Below are 26,402 nucleotides of genomic sequence, written 5' to 3'. Positions count from 1 at the left end.
GTGTGTGTATTAAAGCACTGGCACTGCTGCCAATAACTTGATGGTGACTGACACCTGCTTGTTTAGAGCTGCACATTTGTTAATGATTTTAAGTTTTGACTCTTAGAAATGCATATTTGTCAGCGCCAGTAGCCTAGTGATTAGTATGTTGACATATAGCACTGAGGTGCTTGCAGCGACCGGACGAAGCAACGCAATCAAGCTTTGCTGGTACCATGATGCTAATCATCAACTTTCTCCATTAAATCGAGCTTTGATTCTGAGTTAATGAAGGCGGGACATCAGCAGCAAACAGCCAATCACATGCCTTAAAACAAACATACTGCATCTGACTTCTCACAAGAGAGTTAGCTCAATTCACATAAAAAAATATGAAGAATTTATAAATATTTGTACGGTAAGATGAAGACAGCTTGCTTTAATATTACAAGTGAAATCACCTTATAGAGTAATATAGAATAATTATAGAAATTATCAGGAAAAAAATGAATTAAAACTCACTGATTAAACTGATTAAACCTTTCATTTGATTAACCAAGCTCAGTTTTTGTATTGTTTGGTTTGTTTGTGCTGTGTTATGTAGTATTCTGACCCAAACACAGACTTTACAAAATGTAAATCATTGTAATATTTTCTTTGAATTTCTAGCCTACAAAGCTGGTTACTCTAGTCTTTTTCAGGCCTGTTCAGTGTGGTTATTTCAGCTACATTTTTTTCTCCAAAACATACCAACCAGGCGTAAAATATTTTTTTCTAAAAAAGTATTTCTCACATAATATTGTAGCAGTTTGTTTTGACTACAAAAAATACATGTTAACCAATACTATGTAATAAGTAGCGGAAATAAACTGTCAGGGCATGTCTAAACATTTTAGGGACCCCAAAATCAGACCTCGGAGGGTTAATATTTGAGCCAAATTGCCCTAGAGTTTGTTATTAAGTAAACGGAGACCTAATTTTTCAGGGGTCACAGTCCACTTGTTTGGTGAGCTCCAAGGTTCAGATGACAGTGTTCACACTTATTCAAATAAACTGCACTAATTCAGTTCACTAATATGTTAAATTATATGTTTAAATCAAACCAATCCAAACCTGCCAGATGTGAACACACCCTTAATTAAAGGTTTCTGACAATGTTCAGAAATCTTCGAACTTCAAAAAAGGACGTCAACACATCACTTGACTTATTACACGGCACAAAATGTTTTTCTTACTTACATTTTTTGTCTTGTTTCTAGTCTAAAAATGGTTTAATCAAGTATTTACTAGACAAGCAAAACATATCGTCTTGTTTTAAAAAATAATATGGCAAAATTAAGTGAGCTTTTCTGTAAAACAAGCTAAATATTCCGCCAATGGGGTAAGCAAATTAATCTAGTTTTCCTTCTGACATACAATTATTTTGCTTACCCCTTTGGCAATTTATTTTGGACTAGAAACAAGACAAAAAAATCAAAGTAAGAAACACATTTTTTGCAGTTTAAATTGGGCCAGGAATATAAAATGTCATTACTGTTTGAAACAACATGAGAGTGAGTGAAGAAAAATTCCTTAAAGGGATAGTTCACCCAAAAATGAAAACCCTGCTATCATTTACTCACCCTTCACTTGTTCAAAACCTATTGAGTTTTTTTTTCTTCTGTTAAAAACAAAAGATAGTATTTTGAAAAATGCTGGTAGCTTGACATCCACCATTTTCAACATTTTTCAAAATACCTTCATTTGTATTCAGTAGAAGAAAGAAACTCATAAAAGTTTAAAACCACATATGGAGAATAAATTGAGCTGATTTTCATTTTTGGGTGAACTATCCCTTTAATGAGTGAACAGTTGTTTTAACATACAAAAAGCATCCTCATGATAAACATTTAACAAAATGGATGACTACCACACACCTGAACTCGCACACACAAACAGACTGACAGACACACACACTCACTCACACTATGGTACATTCGGTTGATGTTTTGTCCTCTCTGCAGTTCTTCAGCACAGCCTCTGGTTCAGTCTTTGTGCTGTTTAAACATCAGTACTTCATCTAGCTCAGCTTGTGTGCTGCTGTAAACGATGATGTTGTGGCCTGAAGGAAAGCAGCCGTTTGTTTTGACATGTTTCAGGATTGCATACACATGCTGGACTCACATATCCATGTCTCCGTCATACGCCAGAGCCAGGGCCTTCTGTGGACTGCTGCTGGGACTGTCCTCAGGGTTTTTACTGAAACAGAGCACATACACATACAGTGTTTTTGAAAGAAGTCTCTTAAAGCATTACGAAGCTACATTTACTAGATGAACAATACAGAAATATTGTGAAATATTACTTTGTTTTCTATTTCAATATAATTTAAAATATTATTTATTCCTAAGATTTAAAGCTCAATTTTCAGCATCATTACTCTAGTGTCACGTCATCCTTTTAGATTTCTTTGCCATTATTATTATTTATAATTTTTTTTTTCATAATCAATAATGAAAACAGCTGTGCTGCTTAATTTTTCTTTGGAAAGCATGACACACACTGTAAAAATATCTCTTTATTAACAGTTTCCGCATTTTGTGATTCACAAGTCTTTTCCATTTATGTATGTTTGTGAATTGCATTATGGCAGTGTTTCCCAACCCTGTTCCTGAAGGCACACCAACAGTCCACATTTTCAACCTCTCCCTAATCAAACACACCTGAATCATCTTATCAGAACATCAGAAGAGACTCCAAAACCTGAAATGAATGGGTCAGATAATGGAGACATCTAAAATATGTACTGTTGGTGTGCCTCCAGGAACAGGGTTGGGAAACACTGCATTACGGGAACTTGATCTCTGCTCTGTCGAGTTTTGATGTTAAAAAAAATTACCTCAACAGTTTAAAAAAGTGACTTTTATTGACATTTTAGTAGTTTGAAACAATATAATTACAAATAATAAATACAGAAATAAGTCTGTAAAGTGTGCTGGCAGTTCAATACAAGGATTTTGTACTGTGATTTGCATCACCAACTCAGACAATATATCACGTCAAGCTATTAGTAATGTTAATAAGATTAATGTTTTCAAACCTTTTTAAGGTTACAAGTTGTTTCAAAAAAGATCAAAGATCCCATAATGGAATTCAAAAGCATAAATAAACATTAGACACAAAATAAAAACATGAACAACAAAATACGACTGTATATGAAAAAAAACCTGATAATTTATGGATATTTTTTACAGTGTACTGCTCTTTAAAAAATGGTAATGATTATTAATATTATATGGAGCATTATTATTTAATTAAATATGTAATTGTATAGGGCAGCACTGTGGCGCAGTGGGGTAGCACAAACGCTTCACAGCAAGAAGGTCGCTGGTTCGAGCCTTGGCTGGGTCAGTTGGCGTTTCTGTGTGAAGTTTGCATGTTCTTCTCGTGTTCGCGTGGGTTTCCTCTGGGTGCTCCGGTTTCCCCCACAAGTCCAAAAACATTTGCTATAGGTGAATTGGCTAAGCTAAATTGTCCATGATGTATGTGCGTGAATGAGTGTGTATGGATGTTTCCCAGTGATGGGTTGCAGCTGGAAGGGCATCCGCTGCGTAAAACATATGCTGAATAAGTTGGCGGTTCACTCCACTGTGGTGACCCCAGATTAATAAAGGGACTGAGCCAAAAATAAAATGAATAATTGTATATGATATAATTTTAATTATAATTTTAAATAATTGAATACCAAATGACCATATACAATTTTTAATTAAAGACTGTGTGACAAAGAAGACTTCAGTAATGATCAGGCATGGATTTAACCAATAAGCAAGGTAAGTGCTCTCTTAGGGCACCAGGAAATCTGAGGGCCCCCAAATAGATACCTAGAAGTATAAGTTATACCTATAAATTATATATAACATCGTTTTCTATCATATTTTGAGCCCAGCGGTCAAAATCTGTAAAGATTATTTAAAAAAAAAACAAAAAAACCCCGAAAGAGTTCATTTATTATTTTCAGCTGTAAATTCATTTTAAGAAAACAAATCATTTAAAAACTTTTACAAGATGCTTTATCCTCCTAGGGCTTGAGTGTCCACATACATGGCCAGCACAATTTAGCTCTTAAGTGGCTATTTAAAATACTTTGAATGTTTTATATTTTGTTACAGACATACAGTGACATCCTGCAACTGTTTTGCAGCATATGAAATGTCCCAAATACTATTTTTAACTGTCGAAAAAGGGAAAAAAATGTTGTTTTTACTCTCTGATAGTCAAAGCAAGTTAAAAAAAATATAATTCTATGTTATATACGCATAAATAAAAAAAAAAAATCAGGAAAAAGTGTTTTATGTCAATTCGGACCACGAGTCCACATATTTGGACATAATTTTTCTCTAAAATTACATCATATCAAAGATGATTTTTATTCTAATTAGGTTCCGATAAGCCCAAATAGCAAAGAAAAAAATGCATGTAAAAACACATTGGGCCTTAAGAAGTTAAATGTCATTATTATTTTGCATTAAGATAACATGTAGAAAAAGAGATTGAGTGATTTAAAAAAAAGAAAAAACAGCTAAATAAATTAAAGTACAAATGGTGCATTTTAGGTCTTTTGGGCCACATTGGCTGTAATTGCTTAGGGTCCCTAAATCACTAAATCCGCCCCTGGTAATGAGGCTAAAAATTCAGCATTGAATAACAGAAATAACATTTAAAAATATATTAAAATATAAAACATTTCTTTAAAAATGTAATAATATTTCAAAATTGTAAGATTTTACTCTATTTTTGTCTAAAAACATTAATATGATCAAAAATCCTAAAGTTTTAGCTGTACATGTATGCAAAATATGTAACTATAAATAAACTCGCAAACACCACTTAACAATTTGCGTCATGGTTTGTTGCAGTTTAACCATTCACCACCAGAGTGCAGAGCAAAGTCATCTTCCAACTGACATTTACCAATTAGAGAGTCATAAATGATTCTGTATTGCCTTAAAACATATGGTAATAGTTTATTTAAGGGATAATGTTCAGTCAGGCAATCATGAGCACAAAACAAGCAAGCAGGAGGGCAATTAGACCCTGATTGCTTTATTATAAAGAGAAGAAAGAGACCATAGAGGGATATGAACATTAAACTAGCAAAAGCCAAGTGAAAAATCAGCCTCACCACAGCAGGAAGGACATTACGATGAGGAGAAGAATCACAACAAACCCTGCCGCCATCAGTCCATATACCCACAGCTTCACACGCCCATCTGTCGATCAAAAAACATATTATATACATAGTTGCTAATTATTCATATTTTATTGAGACCCTACTGTAATTAGGATATTCAAATGTCATCGTCATGCTCTACAAAAGCGATCGGGCACATCAAAGTGTAAGTTGTAGCAATCTGTAGAGTCTAGAATGTTACCAAGCCGCTTGGCCACTTTTACTTAAAAAGGCTGTAACTCTTAAATTAAATTAAACATCTTTTCCAAATTCAGAATACTTATGAATTCTCAAGCCGAATTCACATTGAAACAATTGTTTAGTCTGACCATATCTATAATATAACATGAAAAAACTTTATTATACAGCTATGCAACCATTTGTACAGTTGGCTTGAAATATGGAATACAGTATCTATGTCTGAGGTGTCGGTCATATCTATGAGGGCACTGGTTTACCTCGAGAAACATGGATGCCAATGGCCAAGGAAATCAAAAACTAATAGTCAAGCAAAACAAGCTGATTAGAAGGAAATTTGGTATGCATGTTTGACTCGTGGTCTGTGAGGTCTGTGAGAAATTTGAAAAATACTCAGCCATCAGGTGGGGCTATTGAGGCTTTTAAAAATCATCTTGTGTATATTCATATTCAAATTATCAATATGAAATAATAGATAAGCGAGAATAGTGATGCAATCTCAGAATCAATGTTCATAGTGAGCTGTGTTTACATTACTGTGTCTACAGCTGTGTTTACACATCTCGTGACATAAAAAGCAACTTACAGGACTCTGCTGCCAACTTTGGCATCTGCTGTTCTAGAGCGCCATCTGCTGTTAAAAGCTATTCTAGAGCGCCATCAGCTTTAAATTCTTAACCAGAGCGCCATCTGCTGTTAAAGACATGCCTAGAGCACCCTATCATGTTAAAAGCTAGGCTAGAGCACCATCTGCTGCTAAAACATGCCCAGATTTTTATCTGCTGTTAAAAACTGTACTAGAGCACCATCTGCAGTTAAAAACTTGTCTAGAGCACCATCTGCTGTGAAAAACTAGGCTAGAGTGCATTCTGCTGTAAAAAACCTAGTCTAGAGCACCATTTGCTTTTAAAAACTTTCTTAGAGCGCCATTTGGTGTTAAAAACTTACCTACGGGGGCCATCTGCTGTTAAAAACTCGCCTGGAACACCATCTGCAGTTAAACTAACACAGAGCCACATCTGCTGGTAAAAATTTGCCTAGGGTGCCATCTGCTGTTAAAAATTTGCCTGGAGCGCCATCTTCTGTTAAAAATTTGCCTCGATCGCCATCTGCTGTTAAAAACTCACCTAGAGCGCCATCTGCTGTTAAAAACGAACCTAGAGCACAATCTACTGTTAAAAAACTGTTATAGAGCATCACCTGCTGTTAAAAACTAGCCTAGAGCGCAATCTGCTGTTAAAAAGTTGCCTAGAGCACCATCTGCTTTTAAAAACTATCCTAGGGCACCATCTGCTGTTAAAAACTAGGCTAGAGCATCATCTGCTTTTAAAAACTAGTCTAGAGCACCATCTGCTGTTAAAAACTAGGCTAGAGCATCATCTGCTTTTAAAAACTAGTCTAGAGCGCCATCTGCTTTTAAAAACTAGTCTAGAGCATCATCTGCTTTTAAAAACGAGTCTAGAGCGCCATCTGCTGTTAAAAACTAGTTTAGAGCATCATCTGCTTTTAAAAACTAGTCTAGAGCATCATCTGCTTTTAAAAACTAGTCTAGAGCGCCATCTGCTTTAAAAAACTAGTCTAGAGCATCATCTGCTTTTAAAAACTAGTCTAGAGTGCATCTGCTGTTAAATACTAGGCTAGAGCATCATCTGCTTTTAAAAACTTGACTTGAGAGCCGTCTGTTGTAAAAAATTTTCCTAGAGCGCCATCTACTGTTAAAAACTCACCTAGAGCGCCATCTGCTTACTGTTAAAAAACTGTTATAGAGCATCACCTGCTGTTAAAAACTAGCCTAGAGCACCATCTGCTACTAAAAACTAGCCTAGAGTGCCATCTCCTGTTAAAAACAAGACTAGTGCACCATTTGCTGTTAAAAACTAACCAAGAGAGCCATCCAATAGTATGATCCTGCACAACTGGAGTGGCTGCACTTTCAGGACCGTACGTTTAGGACCGCATCTTTAGGACCCTAGTTTTTTGTGACATCGCCACCTACTGGATTGGATGACATTGTAAAACTGCATTTCTAGGACCGCATTTCTTTTCGGCAGCGCCACATACTGGATTGGATGACATTGTAAAACTGCATTACTAGGACCGCATTTCATTTCGGCAGCGCCACCTACTGGATTGGATGGCACGGTGAACTGCATTTCTAGGACCATATTTAACAACGCCACCTACCGAATTTAATTATATAGTGAAAACTTCAGTTGCAGGACTGGATTCCCAGCGCCACCTACCTGATTGGATGATATAGCGGAGACTTTTAGGAGCTTTTTTTTTTTCAAATTGTGCTTTTTGATGTAAAACGTACCAGAAGTTAAAGTGTGAAACACCTGTTGTGAGTAACAATTTTAAATTAAAACAAATGAATTTACAGATAAAAAAATAAATTAAAAATGTTTCTTAACTTTACACAAATTAAAAAAATGAGTGCCTTAAAAGACTTGCATTTCTTGAAAAATACTGTATATGGATGAATCCCCTTGGATTAAACTAATTAGCTCAGTATCAGGACAAATACATTGAAATAAAATGTAATCAGCATATGCAGTAACTAATTTAAAACCAGTTTGTAAAGGATGTAGAGAGACATGACAGAGGATTTATTCAAGAATGTACATTTATTTAAACATCCACACACAACAGCCACAACAGCACAAAAAGCAGCATTCCTTTAGCTCCTGTGAATGAGAGAGGGAGAGAGAATCTATATATATATATATATATATATATATATATATATATATATATATATATATATAAACTATGAAAAAGTTGAACCATTTGTTATGCAATTAAATTTAAATTAATATTTATTATAAGTAATAAAAAATATATTTTACCATGTTTAACTGTAATATATATTTCTGGTTTAAACTTATGCACTGTTAGGAGAACCAAAAAGGACACCCAACTGCCATCTGCAAATTTTTAGGTATATAAGAGCAATACCCACCTATTGAATGGTCTCCCTTCTTTCCTAGATTTTTTGTCAATTTTTCGACTAAATTATTCTACTTCACTGAAATAGAGAACAAGCACTGATGGGTTAATGTAAATATCAGTAACAAAAAGTTTCTCTGAGCATTGTGTCAAAATAAATCATATTCTGACCTGTAATGATATTTTGTGCCAGAAAGGTAGACCTGCTCAGCATCATCTAAAGACAAACCCCTCAAGACCCCCAGAGCATGTAGGATGGCCTATGAAAAAATGATTCATTTAAATGAACTAATATACCACCACTGAACAGCAAATATCATTATACATGGGTCGATAAATGAGTAACACCCAGCATGCAATTTATATACAGTAGATTTTGTAAGTGCATTATTTGGTCTGGCATACCTCTGGAAAAAGAACATCACAGATAAGCTGCACTTCATCTGTAAACCTCAGTTTTGTTGGTGTCCTGTGCAGTACGTCTTTAAGATAAGCAAAGGGATATCTTGCTCTTCCTCACTGTCTATGTAGACAGGCACCTGGAAAGATGCTTGCTTACGCAACCACTTAGAGGGCTTCCCGTTGAGTACACCCTATGGGCAAACAATGGTATAAAAACAATTATTTAGAGAAACGTATTACACTAAAGACAAAGATGGATAAATGTGAAGATCGGTGAAGTACCATCAAATGCTCCTCAGACCCCTTTAACTTTACAATAAAGTCGACAATTCTTTTTTCCTCTGTTGTGGAACAGCCTGAATGTGAAGTGGGATTTCCTCAGAGATAGCACACTTTTTTGTACACTGGCTGAAGTTTTCCTTGGAGCAAGTTTCTGGCCTCATCGGTCCAGAAGGCAAACCGCTGATTAAAAATAACAAGATTACTCTTAAATACTGCATAGCTTTTCCCTACACTACACTACCTTACAGCTGCATATAGCATGAAACAACTATTGCAAATATTTCCTATGTATCTTAAGATGACGATGACAGTCATTATACTTTATTATACATTATCCAGCAAACACATATGATAACATCCAATATATATATATAAAATGGAAAACAGCACATGAAATTTTTCAAAAGTGTTACAGAGGTGCCATACCCTTCTATTTTGAAGTCTTATAATTCATGATGTGTCCATTTTCTTCAAGATAAAGAGTATACAAACAAACATTTAAAGTGAGAATTTTTTTCTAACATTTTCTCTAAATCAGGGGTGTCCAAACTTAGTCCTGGAGGGCCAGTGTCATGCAAATTTTAGTTCCAACCACAATCAAACACGCCTGGGCCAGCTAATCAAGCTCTTGCTAGGCTTTCTAGAAACATCTTTACAGGTGTGTTGAGGCAAGTTGGAGCTAAAATCTGCAGGACACCGGACCTCCAGGACCGTTTGGACATCGCTGCTTTAAACAAACTTACCTCCTGGAATTCAATTGCCACACCAGTCACAGAGCAAAGGGTATACTGCAATAGAAAAGATGGAAAAGCTTTTATTCACAGTGTTGACAAAGGCTTGTTTATACTTAGTTAAAAACCTTAGACCTCACCATAAGCATAAAAACCCCACATTCATTACCACAGCTCTGGCGTGGCAAGCCCTAAAAGTAACAAAAAAAGATACAGATAAAGCCACTGTCTATCTCTTGTAGTTATATTTGTTTGAAATAGCCATTTGTTTAGTCACAGCAACATCATGCCCAGTCTTCTCAGTCCAGTTTCCAGGATCAATTTGTTGTGCAAGATTTCTACAAAAAAAGAAAAGGATAAGAACGCAGGCTGAGAATATCAGTACAGTCTATAGGAACGTAGGCAAAATATACCAGTACAGCCTATAAGAACACAGGCAAAATACACCAGTACAGCCTATAGGAACGTAGTCAAAATATATCAGTATAGCCTATAGGAATGCAGTCAAAATATATCAGTACAGCCTGTGTACTGTATCATACAGCATGTGTACTGTATCATACAGCATCTCTTCAATTCAGGCAGGGATCTCCCTTGTTGGATCGTTATATGCATCTTGAAAAAGAGAGAGCCTAATAGTTAGTGTATTTGGTAATTAAATAGCTGCATACTATGAATAATTTCTTAAGAATTAACAAATAGTTAGTTCATCATTGCTAAGCATTAAATCTACAATAACAGACATTAGTAAGTAGTTTAAATACAGCTGCAGATGCTGTATTCTTTATTTATAATGCGATTCTTTTTTCAATAATGAAGTATTGCATTATTTACATACCAGTTATTTAAGAGTAATTGGTGCTTTAGTGATTAATGAACATGTATCTTATTTTTCAGGCATAGAGTAATAGTTACTCTGTTAATTAATAAATCTGGTATTAGCTCAACTTCTTAGTTTTGTGACCTAATCTAAAGTGTGGAATATTTATGATTTGTAGATCTCTTATAAATGACAAGGCTCAGTATCAAATGAAAAAAAAATCTTTGCTATTTTTAAGTAAGAATAACATTACATTTTAAAATTTTAATTTGATAAAACATCAAAATATCACTATTTCGCAATATGATAAAACATTTTTAATGTTATGCTGTGGTTTAAACTGTACAGTAATTTTATCTTTAGATTGCAAAGATTTGCTTTTTATTTGATTTTGTAAAGTTTTATTTTTTATTGTTTTGTTTTAATCACTGTCATTTATTTGCTTAAATAATACTTAATTTTGTAATGAAACAAAAATAATGAAATGAAACAAATAATTAATAAATACAAAAAAACAAGCAAGCACATCATAGAGGTGCTATTAATTCAAGAATACAGCTAGCATTTGTAACTGTATTTATAAACTGCTTAACTATGTCTATTAATGTAGATTTAATGCTAAACAAATAATAAAGTAATAAGTTAACCATTTGTTAATGCTTAATAATTTATAGTATGCAGTTTTTATAAAGTGTTACCCAACAGTTTGAGATAACCTCAGCGAAAATATTCCTATAGTTTGTTTTCAATTATATTGGCCATCACTTCATATTGGCCAGGTAGATAGACATTAACATGCCTACACAATAAACATAGATATTAATGTGTAGACATAATACATGATAATAAGACTCTATATGGTCAAGGCCTGATTTATACTTGGCTAATGTGATAAAACAATGAGTAGAAGACGTTTTCACACAAAATATAGGTAAATCTGAAACATCTCACACATCAACGTAGTTTTTCAAATGATTAGCCGTTAAGTCAACACGCCATTAAATCTACAGTTTCATTAAACCATGGCCACGAATTGAGAACGTTGTAATATTTAATACAATTAGAAAATGTATTGCCAATTCGTGGGAATAATTGATTAATAGTTAGCAGCTCTCATTTTACCTGTGTAAACTTCTCCACACTCAATATTATTAGATTTCTTCTGGAAAAAAATCGTCGCATATCGTAACATAACTTTCCACAATTTTTGTCCGAGACCCTTGAAACTGGGGTAAATCGTGCGGGCTAATCGGGCATTTTTGCATAAACTTTGCACAGTATAAAACAATAACAGTACTAAATAAACACCTTCTTTTACAGTTTAAAATAAAACCTAAAAGAAAATCGGTACTCACATTATTCTTGCCATCCATGTCGTCCATCTTATTAGAGCGTCTATGATCTAATCCGGCAGGTGGCGATGTCACAAAAAACTAGGGTCCTAAAGATGCGGTCCTAAACGTACGGTCCTGAAAGTGCAGCCACTCCAGTTGTGCAGGATCACCCTTCTCGAGCCATCTGCTGTTAAAACTAGCCTAGAGCGCCATCTGCTGTTAAAAACTAGCCTAGAGTGCCATCTGCTGTTAAAAACTATTATAGAGCATCAGTTGCTGTTAAAAACTAGGCTAGAGCGCCATCCGCTGTCAAAAACTAGGCTAGAGTGCCTTCTGCTGTTAAAACTAATCTAGAGTTCCATCTGCTATGAAATTCTTGCCACGAGCACCATCTGCTATTAAAAACTAATTTAGAGTTAGTTTAATTTACTAGTTTAATTAGAGTAAAAGCTAATTTACTGTTAAAAACTAGGCTAGAGTGCCATCTGTTGTTAAAAACTAACCTAGAGCGCCATCTGTTGTTCAAAACATGCCTACAGTGCATTTGCTGTTAAAACTAGCCTAGAGCGCAATCTGCTGTTAAAAAGTTGCCTAGAGCGCCATCTGCTGTTAAAAACTAGGCTAGAGCATCATCTGCTTTTATAAACTAGTCTAGAGTGCCATCTGCTGTTATAAACTAGGCTAGAGCATCATCTGCTTTTAAAAACTAGTCTAGAGCACCATCTGCTTTTAAAAACTAGGCTAGAGCATCATCTGCTTTTATAAACTAGTCTAGAGTGCCATCTGCTGTTATAAACTAGGCTAGAGCATCATCTGCTTTTAAAAACTAGTCTAGAGCATCATCTGCTTTTATAAACTAGTCTAGAGTGCCATCTGCTGTTATAAACTAGGCTAGAGCATCATCTGCTTTTAAAAACTAGTCTAGAGCACCATCTGCTGTTAAAAACTAGGCTAGAGCATCATCTGCTTTTATAAACTAGTCTAGAGTGCCATCTGCTGTTATAAACTAGGCTAGAGCATCATCTGCTTTTAAAAACTAGTCTAGAGCACCATCTGCTGTTAAAAACTAGGCTAGAGCATCATCTGCTTTTAAAAACTAGTCTAGAGCACCAACTGCTGTTATAAACTAAGCTAGAGCATCATCTGCTTTTAAAAACTAGTCTAGAGCACCAACTGCTGTTATAAACTAAGCTAGAGCATCATCTGCTTTTAAAAACTAGTCTAGAGCACCATCTGCTGTTAAAAACTAGGCTAGAGCATCATCTGCTTTTAAAAACTAGTCTAGAGCACCAACTGCTGTTAAAAACTTGACTTGAGAGCCGTCTGTTGTTAAAAATTTGCCTAGAGCGCTATCTACTGTTAAAAACCAGTCTAGAGTGCCATCTCCAATTAAAAACATGCCTAGAGTGCCATCTGCTGTCAAAAACATAGCTAGAGCACCATCTGCTGTTAAAAACATGGCTAGCGCACCATCTGCTGTTAAAAGCTAGCTTAAAACGTCAGCTGCTGTTGAAAAGTCGGTTAGACTGCCATCTGTTGTTAAAAAAATTGGCTAGAGCACCATCTGCTGTTAAAAACAAGACTAGAGAGCCATCACCTGGTAAAAACTAGCCTAGAGTGCCATCTGCTGTTAAAAACAAGCATAGAGCGCCATCTGCTGTTAAAACTAAGCTCTGAATCAATTTAAGAGAGAATAGTGATGCATTCAGAAAATCTCAAAGCAAAAACCAATGCAAAATAATTTTCTTGATTGCTTTTTGACCACAGCTGTAATATGCAGGCAACATTGCTTTAGTGTTGCACATTACAGAACTGTTGCAGTATTGCAGTACCAGGTCCGAGAGGCTGCAGAGCCCAGTCCTTAACATGGCTCTTGTTTCGAGTGTAATCTGGCCTCAGGCGGCCTGCTGTGCTCTTCACATCTGCCTTCTTATGGTCCAGTCCTGGGGTTCTGGTGCAGTAATCGAGAAACCCGTGAGACGTCATGACCTCCGTGAAGCCCCTCTCACATCCGCAGACTCCATTCTGACAGAGAGAAACACAGTCACACGAGACATCATTATAGTGAAGGGCTGCATGGTGACAGCTGGATTCTCAAATGTGCTGCGCTCTTCATATGCAGGCCTACAGCTGTTAAGAGCATGGCGTTAGAGGCTGAGATGAGGTTGTGATATGTGATAATGAAGGTATTTACATCTCACCATAACTGGGTGAGACACTGTTGTCAAGTCAAATGATACGAAACTGAGTAAAATCTGCATCTGTCAAAGCTCAGAATATAGCACTAAGAGATTTAACGTTAATTAATTAATTAGATAATTGACATACAGCTTATATTCTTAGAAAAAGAATATCCCTCACAGCTAATAATTTGTGTATTATAACACATGCAAGTGATTTATGCAACATTAAATTATTAACAATTATTAATAAAATTATGAAGTGATCCAACACAAATGTATTAGCATGTTATTTATTAAAATTTTCTTGTTTAATGTATTATTATTTTTAAATTATTATTATATAATAAAATATTTTTTACTTGTATGTTAATATAAAAATAATTCTGAAAATACCATGCATTAAGTTACAATAAAATAACAAAACTAAGATTCCTATAGTTGTTTAGTTACTAATAATATCATCAGCAATTATTATTGTTACTTTAATGCAAATACAAAATATTTGAATAATTATTTGAATAATTTTTTTTGGTCTTTTTGGTTTATTTATACATAGCTTATATTTATTTTATTTTTAGTTTAAAAAAAATTAGTTTTTCATTTTTTTATTACAGTTAGCTGCCAAGGCACCAGTTTTTATATATATATATATATATATATATATATATATATATATATATATATATATATATATATATATATATTTATTAAATTATTTATTATTTGAGATCTATTTAAATAAGCAAAAGTTTTTAATATATTCATTCATTCATTCATTTTCTTTTCGGCTTAGTCCCTTTATTAATCTGGGGTCGCCACAGCGGAATGAACCGCTAACTTATCCAGCAAGTTTTACGCAGCGGATGCCCTTCCAGCTGCAACCCACCTCTAGGAAACATCCACACACTTTCATTCATACTCATACACTACAGACAATTTTGCCTACTCAAAATTCACCTGTACCGCATGTCTTTAGACTGTGGGGGAAACCGGAGCACCCGGAGGAAACCCACACGAATGCAGGGAGAAAATGCAAACTCCACTGTGTGGAGTTTGGCAGAAATGCCAACTGACCCAGCCGAGGCTCGAACCAGTGACCTTCTTGCTGTGAGGCGACTGCACTACCTACTGCGCCACTGCGTCGCCCAATAGTTAATAAGCATCGGGGAAATGTGGTTCTTTAAAAAAAACACAATTACACTAAATCAATCAATTAATTAATAAACAAAAAAAATAATAATTAAATTGTAATTTTAATATTTTACATTTGATTAAATAAATCAAAATAATAAATAAAATGTATATTTTATTTCTCAGAGGTGGGTTGCAGCGGGTGCTCCGGTTTCCTCCACAGTCCAAAGACATGTGGTACAGGTGAATTGGGAAGGCTAAATTGTCCGTAGTGTACGAGTGTGAGTGAGGGTGTATGGATGGTGTCCCGCTAGAAGGGCATCCGCTGCCTAAAAACATATGCTGGATAAGTTGGCGGTTCATTCCGCTGTGGCGACCCCGGATTAATAAAGGGACTAAGCCGAAAAGAAAACGAATGAATGAATGAAAATGTATGTTTTACATTTTATTAAATAAATAAACAAAAATAATAATAAATAAATTGTATGTTTTATTTTTTTATATTTTATTAAATAATTAAATACATAAATGAATAAAAAGAATAAATAAATTGTTCATTTTATATTTTATTAAATAAATAAATAAATAAATAAAAATAGTAATAAATAAATTGTATATTTAATTTTTTATATTTTATTAAATACATATATAAATGAAAATAATAATCCATTGTATATTTTATATTTAATAAATAAATAAATAAATAAATGAAAATAATAATAAATTATATATTTTATATTTCTATATATTTTAATAAATACATAAGAAAGAAATTATATATATTTAATATTTTAACATTTAAGTAAATAACTAAAAATAATAATAAATAAATTGTATATTTTATATTTTTATATTTTATTAAATACATAAAATAATAATAACAAATAAATTGTATTTTTTTATTTTAGATTTTATTAAATAAGTAAAATAATAATAATAAATAAATTGTATGTTTTAAAATTTTATATTTTATAAAATAAAGAACTAAAAATAACAATAAATAAATTGTAATTTCATATTTTTATATTTTCTATAAATAATTAAATAAAAAGAATATATCAATTATATATTTAATATTTTTATATTTATTAAATAAACAAATAAATAAAAATAACAATAAATCAATTGTATATTTTATTTAATAAATAAATAAATAAATAAATAAATACAAACAGTACATACATACATATACATGCATACATACATACAATTAATTTAGCTTCTTTCAGTTCTGGGTTGAAACAGGAACTTTAACCTGAACTGATCGTTAGTGAGATTGAGTTGATAATGTCTGAGATGGTGGGTGGGTGTGTGTGTGTGTGTCACCTGCGTGCAGAAGGAGAAGGGCTTGGTGCAGGGAGGATGACACTGTCGTACCGCAGACGGTTGGTTCACAGCCATGCAGCCTCCTAATGCACAGAAACCCTCATTACATTTGGATTTTCTCATGACAGGCTACTCATTTAAAGAGAGAATGTGTTTCTCCTCTGCACACCGGTGACGTTGACTCCATCCGAGCGCTGACACCACACCAGTCTGCGGTTATGCCTCCATTCACCAGTCATCCATTCATAACTGAGACACGTTCCTCCTGCAAGAGCACATGAAAACACACTCTTCTGCTTTAGTGGCTCAACAACACTTCCTGTCTATCACTTCTCAGCCCTCAGAGCTATTTTCACAAACAGCCAGAGAGGAAATAACAGCTCTGCAAAACAACACTCTCCCAATGTCCAAGACCAAGAAAGAGGAGCAGGTTTATTTGCTCAGATCCTAAAGAAAGCAAGTAATGTAATTCTCAAGTGATGGCGGACTGCTACTTTATCAATTTGTTGATCAAAATGATGAAAATAAGAGTATGTGCTCAAGCAAATGTTATATTTGTGACTCTGGAAAACAAAACCTGCTTATGTTGCACGGGTATACCATAGGCGGAGGGTGAACAAACTCCAGGGTAAGGCTAAGATATGCACTTCCCTTTAATGCATTTAAAAAGATTTGCGACCGACCAAGAAGAGGTTTCAACAAAAGCACCGCCTATCAACAAACATCTTATATTCAACACGCACATTAAATTATTTTATTAGATTCATTTAATTATTATAGTCACTTTCGATATGCAGCCAAGGGCCAGAAAATGAGTAGACCTAAATAACGTGGCTATGTATAATAGCTAGTTTCTTATATTTATGATCTCTGGTAATATAGTAATTTATTTAACAAGTGACATTTGAGTATCCAACCCTTTTGCAAAAATAAATAAATTGCAAAAATGTGTCAAGAATTCGAAATCATTCACTTTGCCACGAGGCCAATCGAAAACTAAACTTGTAATTCAGCAATAAATATATAAAGCTAAGCATTTTTAAACTGTGATTAGGATACTAAATGTATTTTTATTTATTAAGCTAGACACAACAAAAAAGACAATGAAAATATGACAACATAAACTTGGTGTTTATTTACGTTATCACGGGCTGCGGTAAACTTATTTGCAATTAAATTAGAGGCAACCATTGCAGAGTAAAGGTGATCCAGTAGCCATTAGCTAGCGTGAGTAATTATTTGTTTAAATTAGATTCATATTATTCAAAATACAAATTAAAACATAATTAAAAATCTTGACTTCCCATTACCCCTGTAGAAAACACAGCATAATTAAAATGTAAAACAAGATTACTACACTAGGCTAGAATACTACGTTACAATGAAACAACCAAATTAAGGCATTTCATTTAATACTGAAAACTAATTAAACCAGAATAATATATTATTATACCTCTCTCGTAATACTCATTTGTCAGTTTATTTCTTATGTTCTTGACCAGCAAATCAGAAAAGTCCGCTGGCCAGCACTTTCTGTTTCGTTTTCAGAGCTGCTGGCAACTCCAGTCAAAAACAGCGCTCATCAGTGCAAAGTGCCGAGTTGGACAGTTCCATTTTTGTGTGGAGGGGGACTTTGAATTTGATTGGCAAACTTACAATAACTAAAGTGTTGTGTTAATCATTAACATTAAATTACATTTATATTACACCTTACACCCATTACATGTTTTCAATGCAGTTTTTTTTTTGCTACTATCTCCGTCGTCTCTGGCCAGGGGGAGGCTAAGCCATCGCCAGCCTTACACACGCTCCGCCAATGGGGTATACTTTTAGTAAAAGCTAAAAATAGTCTGTATGGGACAAAACTATTCATTTTTCTTTTATACCAAAATGGAGAATTAGAATATTATGTAATGATCATGTTCAATGAAGATTTTTCACATGAGTCTCTTGAAGCAGCGCTATATCCACTTTTTTACTCTTCAAAAAGGAAATGACTTTTTTCTCTTGATTGGATTATTCATACCCCGTACATTCCAAGAACAGATTTTTAAAGTCGACTGATCCATTGTTGCTGAGACATTTTATGCTGACATTTCAAATACTTAGAAAGCTTAATGTAAACTGTGGTCTTCATCCAAAAACAACTATGTACTATTCAATTCAATTTAATTCATCCTTATTTCTATAGCGCTTTTACAATGTAGATTGTGTCAAAGCAGCTTCATATAGAAGATCATAGTAAACATGAAACACTGTCAGTTCAGTTTTCAGTGTTGAAGTTCAATTTAGTTCAGTTCAGTGTGGTTTCATATTCACAGCTGAGAGTTCAAAAACTGAAGAGCAAATCCAACGATGCGCAGCTCTACAGATCCCGAACCATGCAAGCCAGTGGCGACAGCGGCGCCTTTGTTACCCTGTGTGGGCACCACATTGCGCTTAGGGCACCCTTTTAGCCAGCAGCGAGCCTGTTCTTATATATTCTAAAATTAATTTACAATTTATCGATAGATCGTTAACTGTTGCCACCCCTAGAGGGAACACATACATTCCTCACTGGCTATGGGAATGATTAATCAATAAATCGTCAATAATCCTTTCATTCATTCATTTTCTTTTCAGCTTAGTCCCTTTATTAATCCAGGGTCGCCACAGCGGAATTAACCGCCAACTTATCCAGCATATGTTTTTAGGCAGCGGATGCCCTTCTAGCGGGACACCATCCATACACCCTCACTCACACTCGTACACTACGGACAATTTAGCCTTCCCAATTCACCTGTACCACATGTCTTTGGACTGTGGAGGAAACCGGAGCACCCGGAGGAAACCCACTCAAACGCAGGGAGAACATGCAAACTTTAATTCAATGCACTTTATTTTAATTTATAATAATATTTTAGCCTTTATTTAGCCTTAATTTTTAACCTTTATTAGATATAACAGAGGGAAACAGGAATGTGTCATGTCAAACAATCATGACAAACTACATATTGTTGAAAAGGTCTTGGAAAGATATTGTTGGAATATTTTACTGCAGTTTTTTTTTGTTATGTACGTAGAGTTATAGATTAACGTTTACTCTCAGCATAAAAGCTGTGGGACCATTTATGGTTGCATTTTTAAACCAGAACATTGTAGTCTAAACATAAAGCAATGATGACAAACTACAGTGGGGGAAATAAGTACTGAACACATGATGTTTTTTTTCCTAGGAATAATATTTTCTAAAGGAGATGCTGACATGAAGTTGAACCTAAAATACATACATAAAAATGAAACAAATCTGAAAAAATTAGTTATGTGTAACAATGGAATGACACAAGAGGAAATTGCTGAGCTACTGAAATGTACTGTATTTAATACTTTATATAAAAGGCTTTTTTGGAGATTGGATTCAAGTCAGGTGATTGGTTGGGCCATTCTACAGCTTGATTTTCTTTCTCTGAAAAGCATTTGAGTCTCCTTGGCTGTGTTTTGGATCAATGTCTTGGTGAAATGTCCACCCTTCATCTGTACCATCCTGCTAATGTAGATGTCGGACTGAAGCAACTAATATTAATTTACAATGATGAAGGGCAGAGGGTTGCTGAATTACTACTGAGAGATTTCAGCTGCTGTCTGGGCTTTCACTGGCTTTCTACACATCCCTTTCTTCATGTGTTTAATACATTTTCCCTGCGTCATTTAATTTTATTACACATAACTTCATTTGTAAACTAATAAGATTTGTTTTCTTTGCATATATGGATTTCTTTGGTTGTTTCTAACACCTGGAAAAAAAATCAAGTTAACCGCTCCTTTAGAAATATGTTTTCTGAGAAAAATGGTGACGTGTTCATTACTAATATTACTAAGATTTCCCCCACTCTATAAATCATTTGAAAGCTTAAAAAAATCTAGTTTCCATGTCTGGTGACAGTTTTGTGATATTACTGAGCAACAGTTATTTATTAATTTGCAGCAAGGATACTCATTAGAATCGTAAAACATTCGTTTGCTTCAGCAAGCATTTAAGATTGCTAATCATTTAAGTTGAACATATCATTTTCATGTTTGTGTTCAAAAAGTGGGGGCAACAGTTAAGGGGTAAAAGCCACTAATGTGAACAGTTTGTGCATTTAGCATGTGGCGAAAGATGTGAGCGAAAAATTAAAAGAGCACGAAATTTTCACAAAAAAAAAAAAAATAAATACAATCTTAACTACTCATGGAGAAGCAAACCTTGGCATGGCCGTGTCTCATAGGTTTGGCTGGGACAAGATTCCTGGTTCTCCTGCACCTGAGTGACCACAGCTCTGGATCGAGCCTGGCGACCCCACGTCTCAAAGCTCCGTCCATCCAGACACATCAGCTGACACGAGCTCCACGGCGACCACTGGGTCAGGTGACACTCTCCTAACATTACAGCAGTCAGACAAAGAGCACTCATTAACCCTCAATTTAGGCAGATATAATTATCAGAAAGTCACTGATAGTTTACATTACAAAGTCATTAAATTGATCAAATGTACTATTTAAATATTATAAAGCAAGTAATTAATTCTATGTTAAAATGCATAAAAAATCTAGATTTTATCATGAACTATTTATGTGATAAAAAAAGATGTAATTAAATGCTAAAATGCAAAAAATAATATTTTATTTATAATGAATAATTATACATAAATAATTATAAATTATATAAACAATTATAAAATAATTTATTACAAATTAATGTAATTTTATTAAATTTATGTAATTATTCTAAAATAACAATATTAGATATACTGTATTTTTGAAAATGATGAATGAAATGATGACAATAATAAACATTATACATGTTTTTTATTATATAGTTGAAGTCAGAATTATTAGCCCCTGTTTATTTTTTCCCCAATTTCTGTTTAACCGAGAGCAGATTTTTCAGAATCAGAATCAGAGAATCAGAATCGGTTTTATTGCCAAGTGTGCTTCACACACACAAGGAATTTGTTTTGGCTACAGAAGCTTCCAGTGTACATAAAGTGACATGTGACAACACAAAATAATCTGAAAAAATAAAATAATAATAATAAAAAATGATAAACATTAAACAGATGCGGTTAGTGAAGAAACCTGGATGTTGAGTTGTATGTACAGATTGTTATAAATATACAGGTTACAAGGTGCTGTGTACAAGTGCGAATGTAGAAAGTATTGCATTGTATATTGATATAAGGTGCTGTGTACAAGTGCGTATGAGAAAGTATTGCACATATTTATTGCACAGTAGGGGAATATTTAACTGTTCATAAGGTAGACAGCCTGAGGAAAGAAACTTTTCCTGTGTCTGGCTGTTTTTGTGCTCGGTGCTCTGAAGCGCCGACCAGACGGTAACAGTTCGAACAGGTAGTGTGCTGGGTGTGAGGCGTCCAGAATGATTTTGCGAGCCCTTTTACTCACTCTGGAAGAGTACAGTTCTTGAAGTGTAGGAAGGGTTGTGCCAGTGATTCGTTCAGCAGTCCGGACTATTCGCTGTAGTCTACGGAGGTCAGTTTTGGCAGCCGAGCCGAACCAGACGGTGATTGAAGTGCAGAGGATGGATTGGATGACAGCTGAGTAGAACTGTACGAGCAGCTCCTGTGGCAGGTTGAACTTCCTCAGCTGACGAAGGAAGTACAGTCTCTGCTGGGCTTTCTTCACAATAGAGTCTATATGAGTGTCCCACTTCAGATCCTGAGAGATGGTGGTGCCCAGGAACCTGAATGACTCTACTGCAGCCACAGTGCTGTTCATGATGGTGAGTGGGGGGAGTGCAGGGGGGTTTCTCCTGAAGTCCACTATCATCTCCACTGTTTTGAGCGTGTTCAGCTCCAGGTTGTTGTATCTGCACCATAACGCCAGCCGCTCCACCTCCTGTCTGTATGCAGACTCGTCACCGTTCTGGATGAGGCCGATAACAGTAGTGTCGTCTGCAAACTTAATGAGTTTGATGGAGGGGTCTTTTGCAGTGCAGTCGTTGGTGTACAAGGAGAAGAGCAGTGGAGAAAGAACACATCCCTGGGGGGCACCAGTGCTGATGGTGCGGCTGTCGGATGTGATTTTGCCCATTCTGACTAGCTGCTGTCTATCTGTCAGAAAGCTGGTGATCCATTGACAGACAGAGCTAGGAACAGAGAGCTGGGCCAGTTTGTACTCAAGCAGTGATGGGACGATGGTGTTAAAGGCAGAACTGAAGTCCACAAACAGAATCCTTGCGTAGTTCCCTGGTTTGTCCAGATGTTGTAGGGTATAATGCAGTCCCATGTTGACTGCATCATCCACAGACCGGTTTGCTCTATAGGCGAACTGCAGGGGGTCCAGCAGGGGTCCAGTGATGTCCTTCAGATATGCTAGCACCAGTCTTTCGAATGACTTCATGGCCACAGATGTTAAGGCCACAGGTCTGTAGTCATTGAGTCCTGTGATCTTTGGCTTCTTTGGGATTGGGATGATGGTGGAGCGCTTAAAGCAGGATGGAACTTTGCGCTGTTCCAGTGATCTATTGAAGATATGGGAGAAAATGGGAGCCAGCTGGTCAGCGCAGGTTCTCAGACAGGCTGGTGAGACACCATCTGGCCCTGGTGCTTTCCTTCTCTTCTGTTTACTGAAGATCTGACGCACATTTTCCTCACTGATCTGAAGAGCAGGGGGGGAGAGGAAGATGGCTGGAGGTGTTGAAGGCTGTGTAGGGCGATGGTCCGGGCTGTGTTGATGTGGTGTTGATGGCTGTGTAGGGAGATGGTCCGGGCTGTGTTGATGTGGTATTGATGGCCGTGTAGGGCGATGGTCCGGGCTGTGTTGATGTGGTGTTGATGGCTGTGTAGGGAGATGGTCCGGGTGGGTGTGAGGTGTCTGGTCATAGGTGTCAAACCTACAGTAGAACATATTCAGCTCGTTTGCAATATGTTTATTGCTGTCGATACTGGGGGACGGTGTCTTGTAATTAGTGAAATCTTTTAAGCCTCTCCACACTGATGCAGGGTCGTTAGCTGAAAACTGGTTTTGCAGCTTTTTGGCATAGCTTTTCTTAGCCACACCAATCTCCTTTGTCAATGTGTTCCTGGCCCGATTGTACAGGATCCTGTCACCACTCCTGTAAGCATCCTCTTTGGCCTGACGAAGCTGTCTGAGTTTTGGTGTGAACCATGGTTTATCATTGTTAAATGACAAGTAGGTCCTGGTAGGGATGCATAACTCCTCACAGAAACTGATGTATGATGTTACAGTCTCTGTGAGCTCGTCCAGATCTGTGGCTGCAGCTTCAAAAACATCCCAGTCAGTGCATTCAAAACAGGCTTGTAAGACCTGCTCTGTGTCGTTGGTCCATCTCTTGACAGTCCTTAATACTGGCTTAGTAGTTTTAAGTTTTTGCCTGTAAGTTGGTATAAGATGAACCAGGCAGTGATCGGAGAGTCCTAGAGCTGCTCTGGCGACGGAGCGATATGCATCCTTTATTGTGGTGTAGCAATGGTCCAAAATTTTATTGCCTCTGGTGGGGCATGTAATGTGCTGTTTGAATTTAGGCAGCTCATGTGTGAGTTTTGCCTGATTAAAGTCCCCAAGTATGATAAAAGCAGAGTCCGGGTGTTGTTGTTCTGTCTCTGTGATCAGATCAGCCAGCTGTTGCAGCGCAGTACTCACGTGTGCTTGCGGTGGAATGTAAACACAGACGAGAATGAACGAGGAAAACTCTCTTGGTGAATAAAACGGCTTACAGTTAATGAAAAGCACTTCCACATCAGGACAGCACATCTTCTTTAACACAGTTACATCCGTACACCACCTTCTGTTGATGTAAAAGCATGTCCCACCACCGCGCGTTTTGCCCGTTGACTCCGTATCGCGATCTGCTCTGTACAGCTGAAAGTCTGGTAGGTTTAATGCGCTGTCCGGAATGGCTTCGTTTAGCCAGGTTTCCGTGAAACACAGGACAGCAGAGTTGTTAAAGTTCTTGTTTTTGCATGTGAGCAGAAATAGTTCGTCCATTTTGTTAGGAAGAGAGCGGAGATTCGCCAGGTGAATGCTGGGCAGCGCCGTTCTGAAGCCGCGCTGTCTTAGCCTGACGAGCGCGCCGGCTCGCTTCCCACGCTTGCGCGTCTTGTAGCGTTTCCACAATGCGGCTGCTCCGCCGACTACAATGTTCCGCAAAACGCCACAAAAATCAAAATCCAGTTCTTGATTAGTTGGTGTGCACTGCCGAATGTTCAGCAGCTCGTCCCTGGTGTAACTGATCGTGTTTGACAAACATAAAACAGGACAGACTAACAAAAACAGTGCAAACACTGGAGAGCCCCCCGCCGAAGCGGCCATCCGCGGCGCCATCTTGATGAGGTTTTCAACACATTTCTAAACATATACACACACACATATATATATATATATATATATATATATATATATATATATATATATATATATATATATATATATATAAAATAAGAAATTAATGTGAGCAGGGGAAGGGTCGGCAAAGGACCTCGAGCCGGGAATCAAACTCGGGTCGTCATGAGCACCATGGTGCTTTATGTCATCTCACTTAACCACTAGGCTATTGGTGCGGACATGTAAGGAAATAATATTAGACTAGATATTTTTCAAAACACTTCTATACAGCTTAAAGTGACATTTAAAGGCTTAACTAGGTTAATTAGGTTAACTAGGCAGGTTAGGGTAATTAGACAAGTTATTGTATAATGATGGTTTGTTCTGTAGACTATCGAAAAAAATTATAGCTTAAAGGGGAAAAAATATTATCAGACAAACTGTGAAAATGTTCTTGCTCTGTTAAACATCATTAGGCAAATATTTAAAAAAGACAAAAAAATTCAAAGGGCGTCGAACAATTCTGACTTTAACTGTATATATCTCTCATTACTCATAGTATTTACAAAAAAACGACTTTTTTTTTTTTTTCTTTGATAAACAAAGTTAAAAGGTTTGTTTAAAGTGACATTATTAATGACTTAATTGTCAGCAATGACTTATATAATGCATCTTTAATTAAAGAAAAAATATCACATCAACCCCATACCCCATACTCAACATTGAGAGCCAATAATCGATAAATTTTTTCTAGGTCAATTATTTCAATTACTTTCCCTATTGTGTGTGGAGTCACGTGACCGTGCAATGTTTATACTTCTGCATCAAGCTCGAGCATTAGGTCCAGGGCAGTCTTCATGCGGTTTATACCCCTCACCGTGGCTGATGCCAACACTGATTTATACTTCTGCATCCACTTTGAAGCAACATTTGATGTCTAGTCAAGCCTTAATTTGCACTACACTGACGATGATTGGAAGTTGCGCCAGAGATGGTATATTTTCCATTACATTAAAATTATTATTTACATTAAAATATTTGTTTACAGAAGATGCAAGAAATACACTGTTATTTTACAATGTTATAAAGTAAAATATTTTTACAGGATATACAAGAGTTACTTATTTAGAAAAGTTACTGCTTATTTTGTACTTTTAATATGAAACAACATTAAAAATATTTTATTTTGTTTCCAAAAGTGCAAGTTTTTATCAGAAAAAAGTGACTTGGTTTTCGGCAATGTGTGTTTTAAATTCAGTTGTTCAAAACTGATGTTAAATAAATAATCATAGATAGTAGATAGTGTGTGTTTCCTAACCGTGTCCGTAATCAAATCAAAATGATCAATTAATCGAGATTTTGATTTTAGACCAAATCACCCAGCCCTAATTGTAGTGTATTACATTGCCAACAATTAATATGATTGTTATAAGTTTTATGCTGTGCTGAGTTATGTTCTTAAAGTGATAGTACACCCAAAAATAAAATCTCCATTTAGTTTCTAATCTCCTTTCTTCTGTTAAAAACAAA

At 35.8% G+C, this 26,402-nt stretch overlaps 1 protein-coding gene and 1 long non-coding RNA gene across 3 annotated transcripts in view; both read right to left on the bottom strand.

Moving 5' to 3' along the window:
• Positions 1-1,680: 1,680 nt before the first annotated feature.
• Positions 1,681-26,402, bottom strand: part of thsd7bb (thrombospondin, type I, domain containing 7Bb) — a 111,341-nt gene continuing 86,619 nt past the window's right edge. Inside the window, exons 23-28 of the mRNA XM_056468854.1 lie at positions 20,772-20,945; positions 16,717-16,812; positions 16,548-16,630; positions 13,740-13,932; positions 5,144-5,231; positions 1,681-2,217 (exon numbers count right to left, since the gene is read on the bottom strand). Coding sequence (XP_056324829.1) covers positions 2,139-2,217; positions 5,144-5,231; positions 13,740-13,932; positions 16,548-16,630; positions 16,717-16,812; positions 20,772-20,945 — 713 coding nt within the window. The 3' untranslated portion in view covers positions 1,681-2,138. The remainder of the gene's footprint in view (positions 2,218-5,143; positions 5,232-13,739; positions 13,933-16,547; positions 16,631-16,716; positions 16,813-20,771; positions 20,946-26,402) is intronic.
• Positions 7,998-12,079, bottom strand: LOC130237612 (uncharacterized). 2 transcript variants are annotated; one of them, XR_008838560.1, is made up of 9 exons: positions 11,929-12,079; positions 9,894-10,091; positions 9,766-9,810; positions 9,449-9,490; positions 9,023-9,202; positions 8,744-8,931; positions 8,510-8,598; positions 8,352-8,417; positions 7,998-8,076 (listed from the first exon to the last, which is right to left on the bottom strand). It is a non-coding gene; the product is annotated as an uncharacterized LOC130237612 (long non-coding RNA). The 2 variants fall into 2 exon arrangements; XR_008838561.1 differs by lacking the exon at positions 9,449-9,490.

The sequence above is a fragment of the Danio aesculapii genome, chromosome 11 (assembly GCF_903798145.1).
Source record: "Danio aesculapii chromosome 11, fDanAes4.1, whole genome shotgun sequence".
Lineage (NCBI taxonomy): Eukaryota > Metazoa > Chordata > Actinopteri > Cypriniformes > Danionidae > Danio > Danio aesculapii.
The sequence above is the reverse complement of the archived record's forward strand: the minus strand, read 5'-3'. Positions and strand labels throughout refer to the sequence as shown.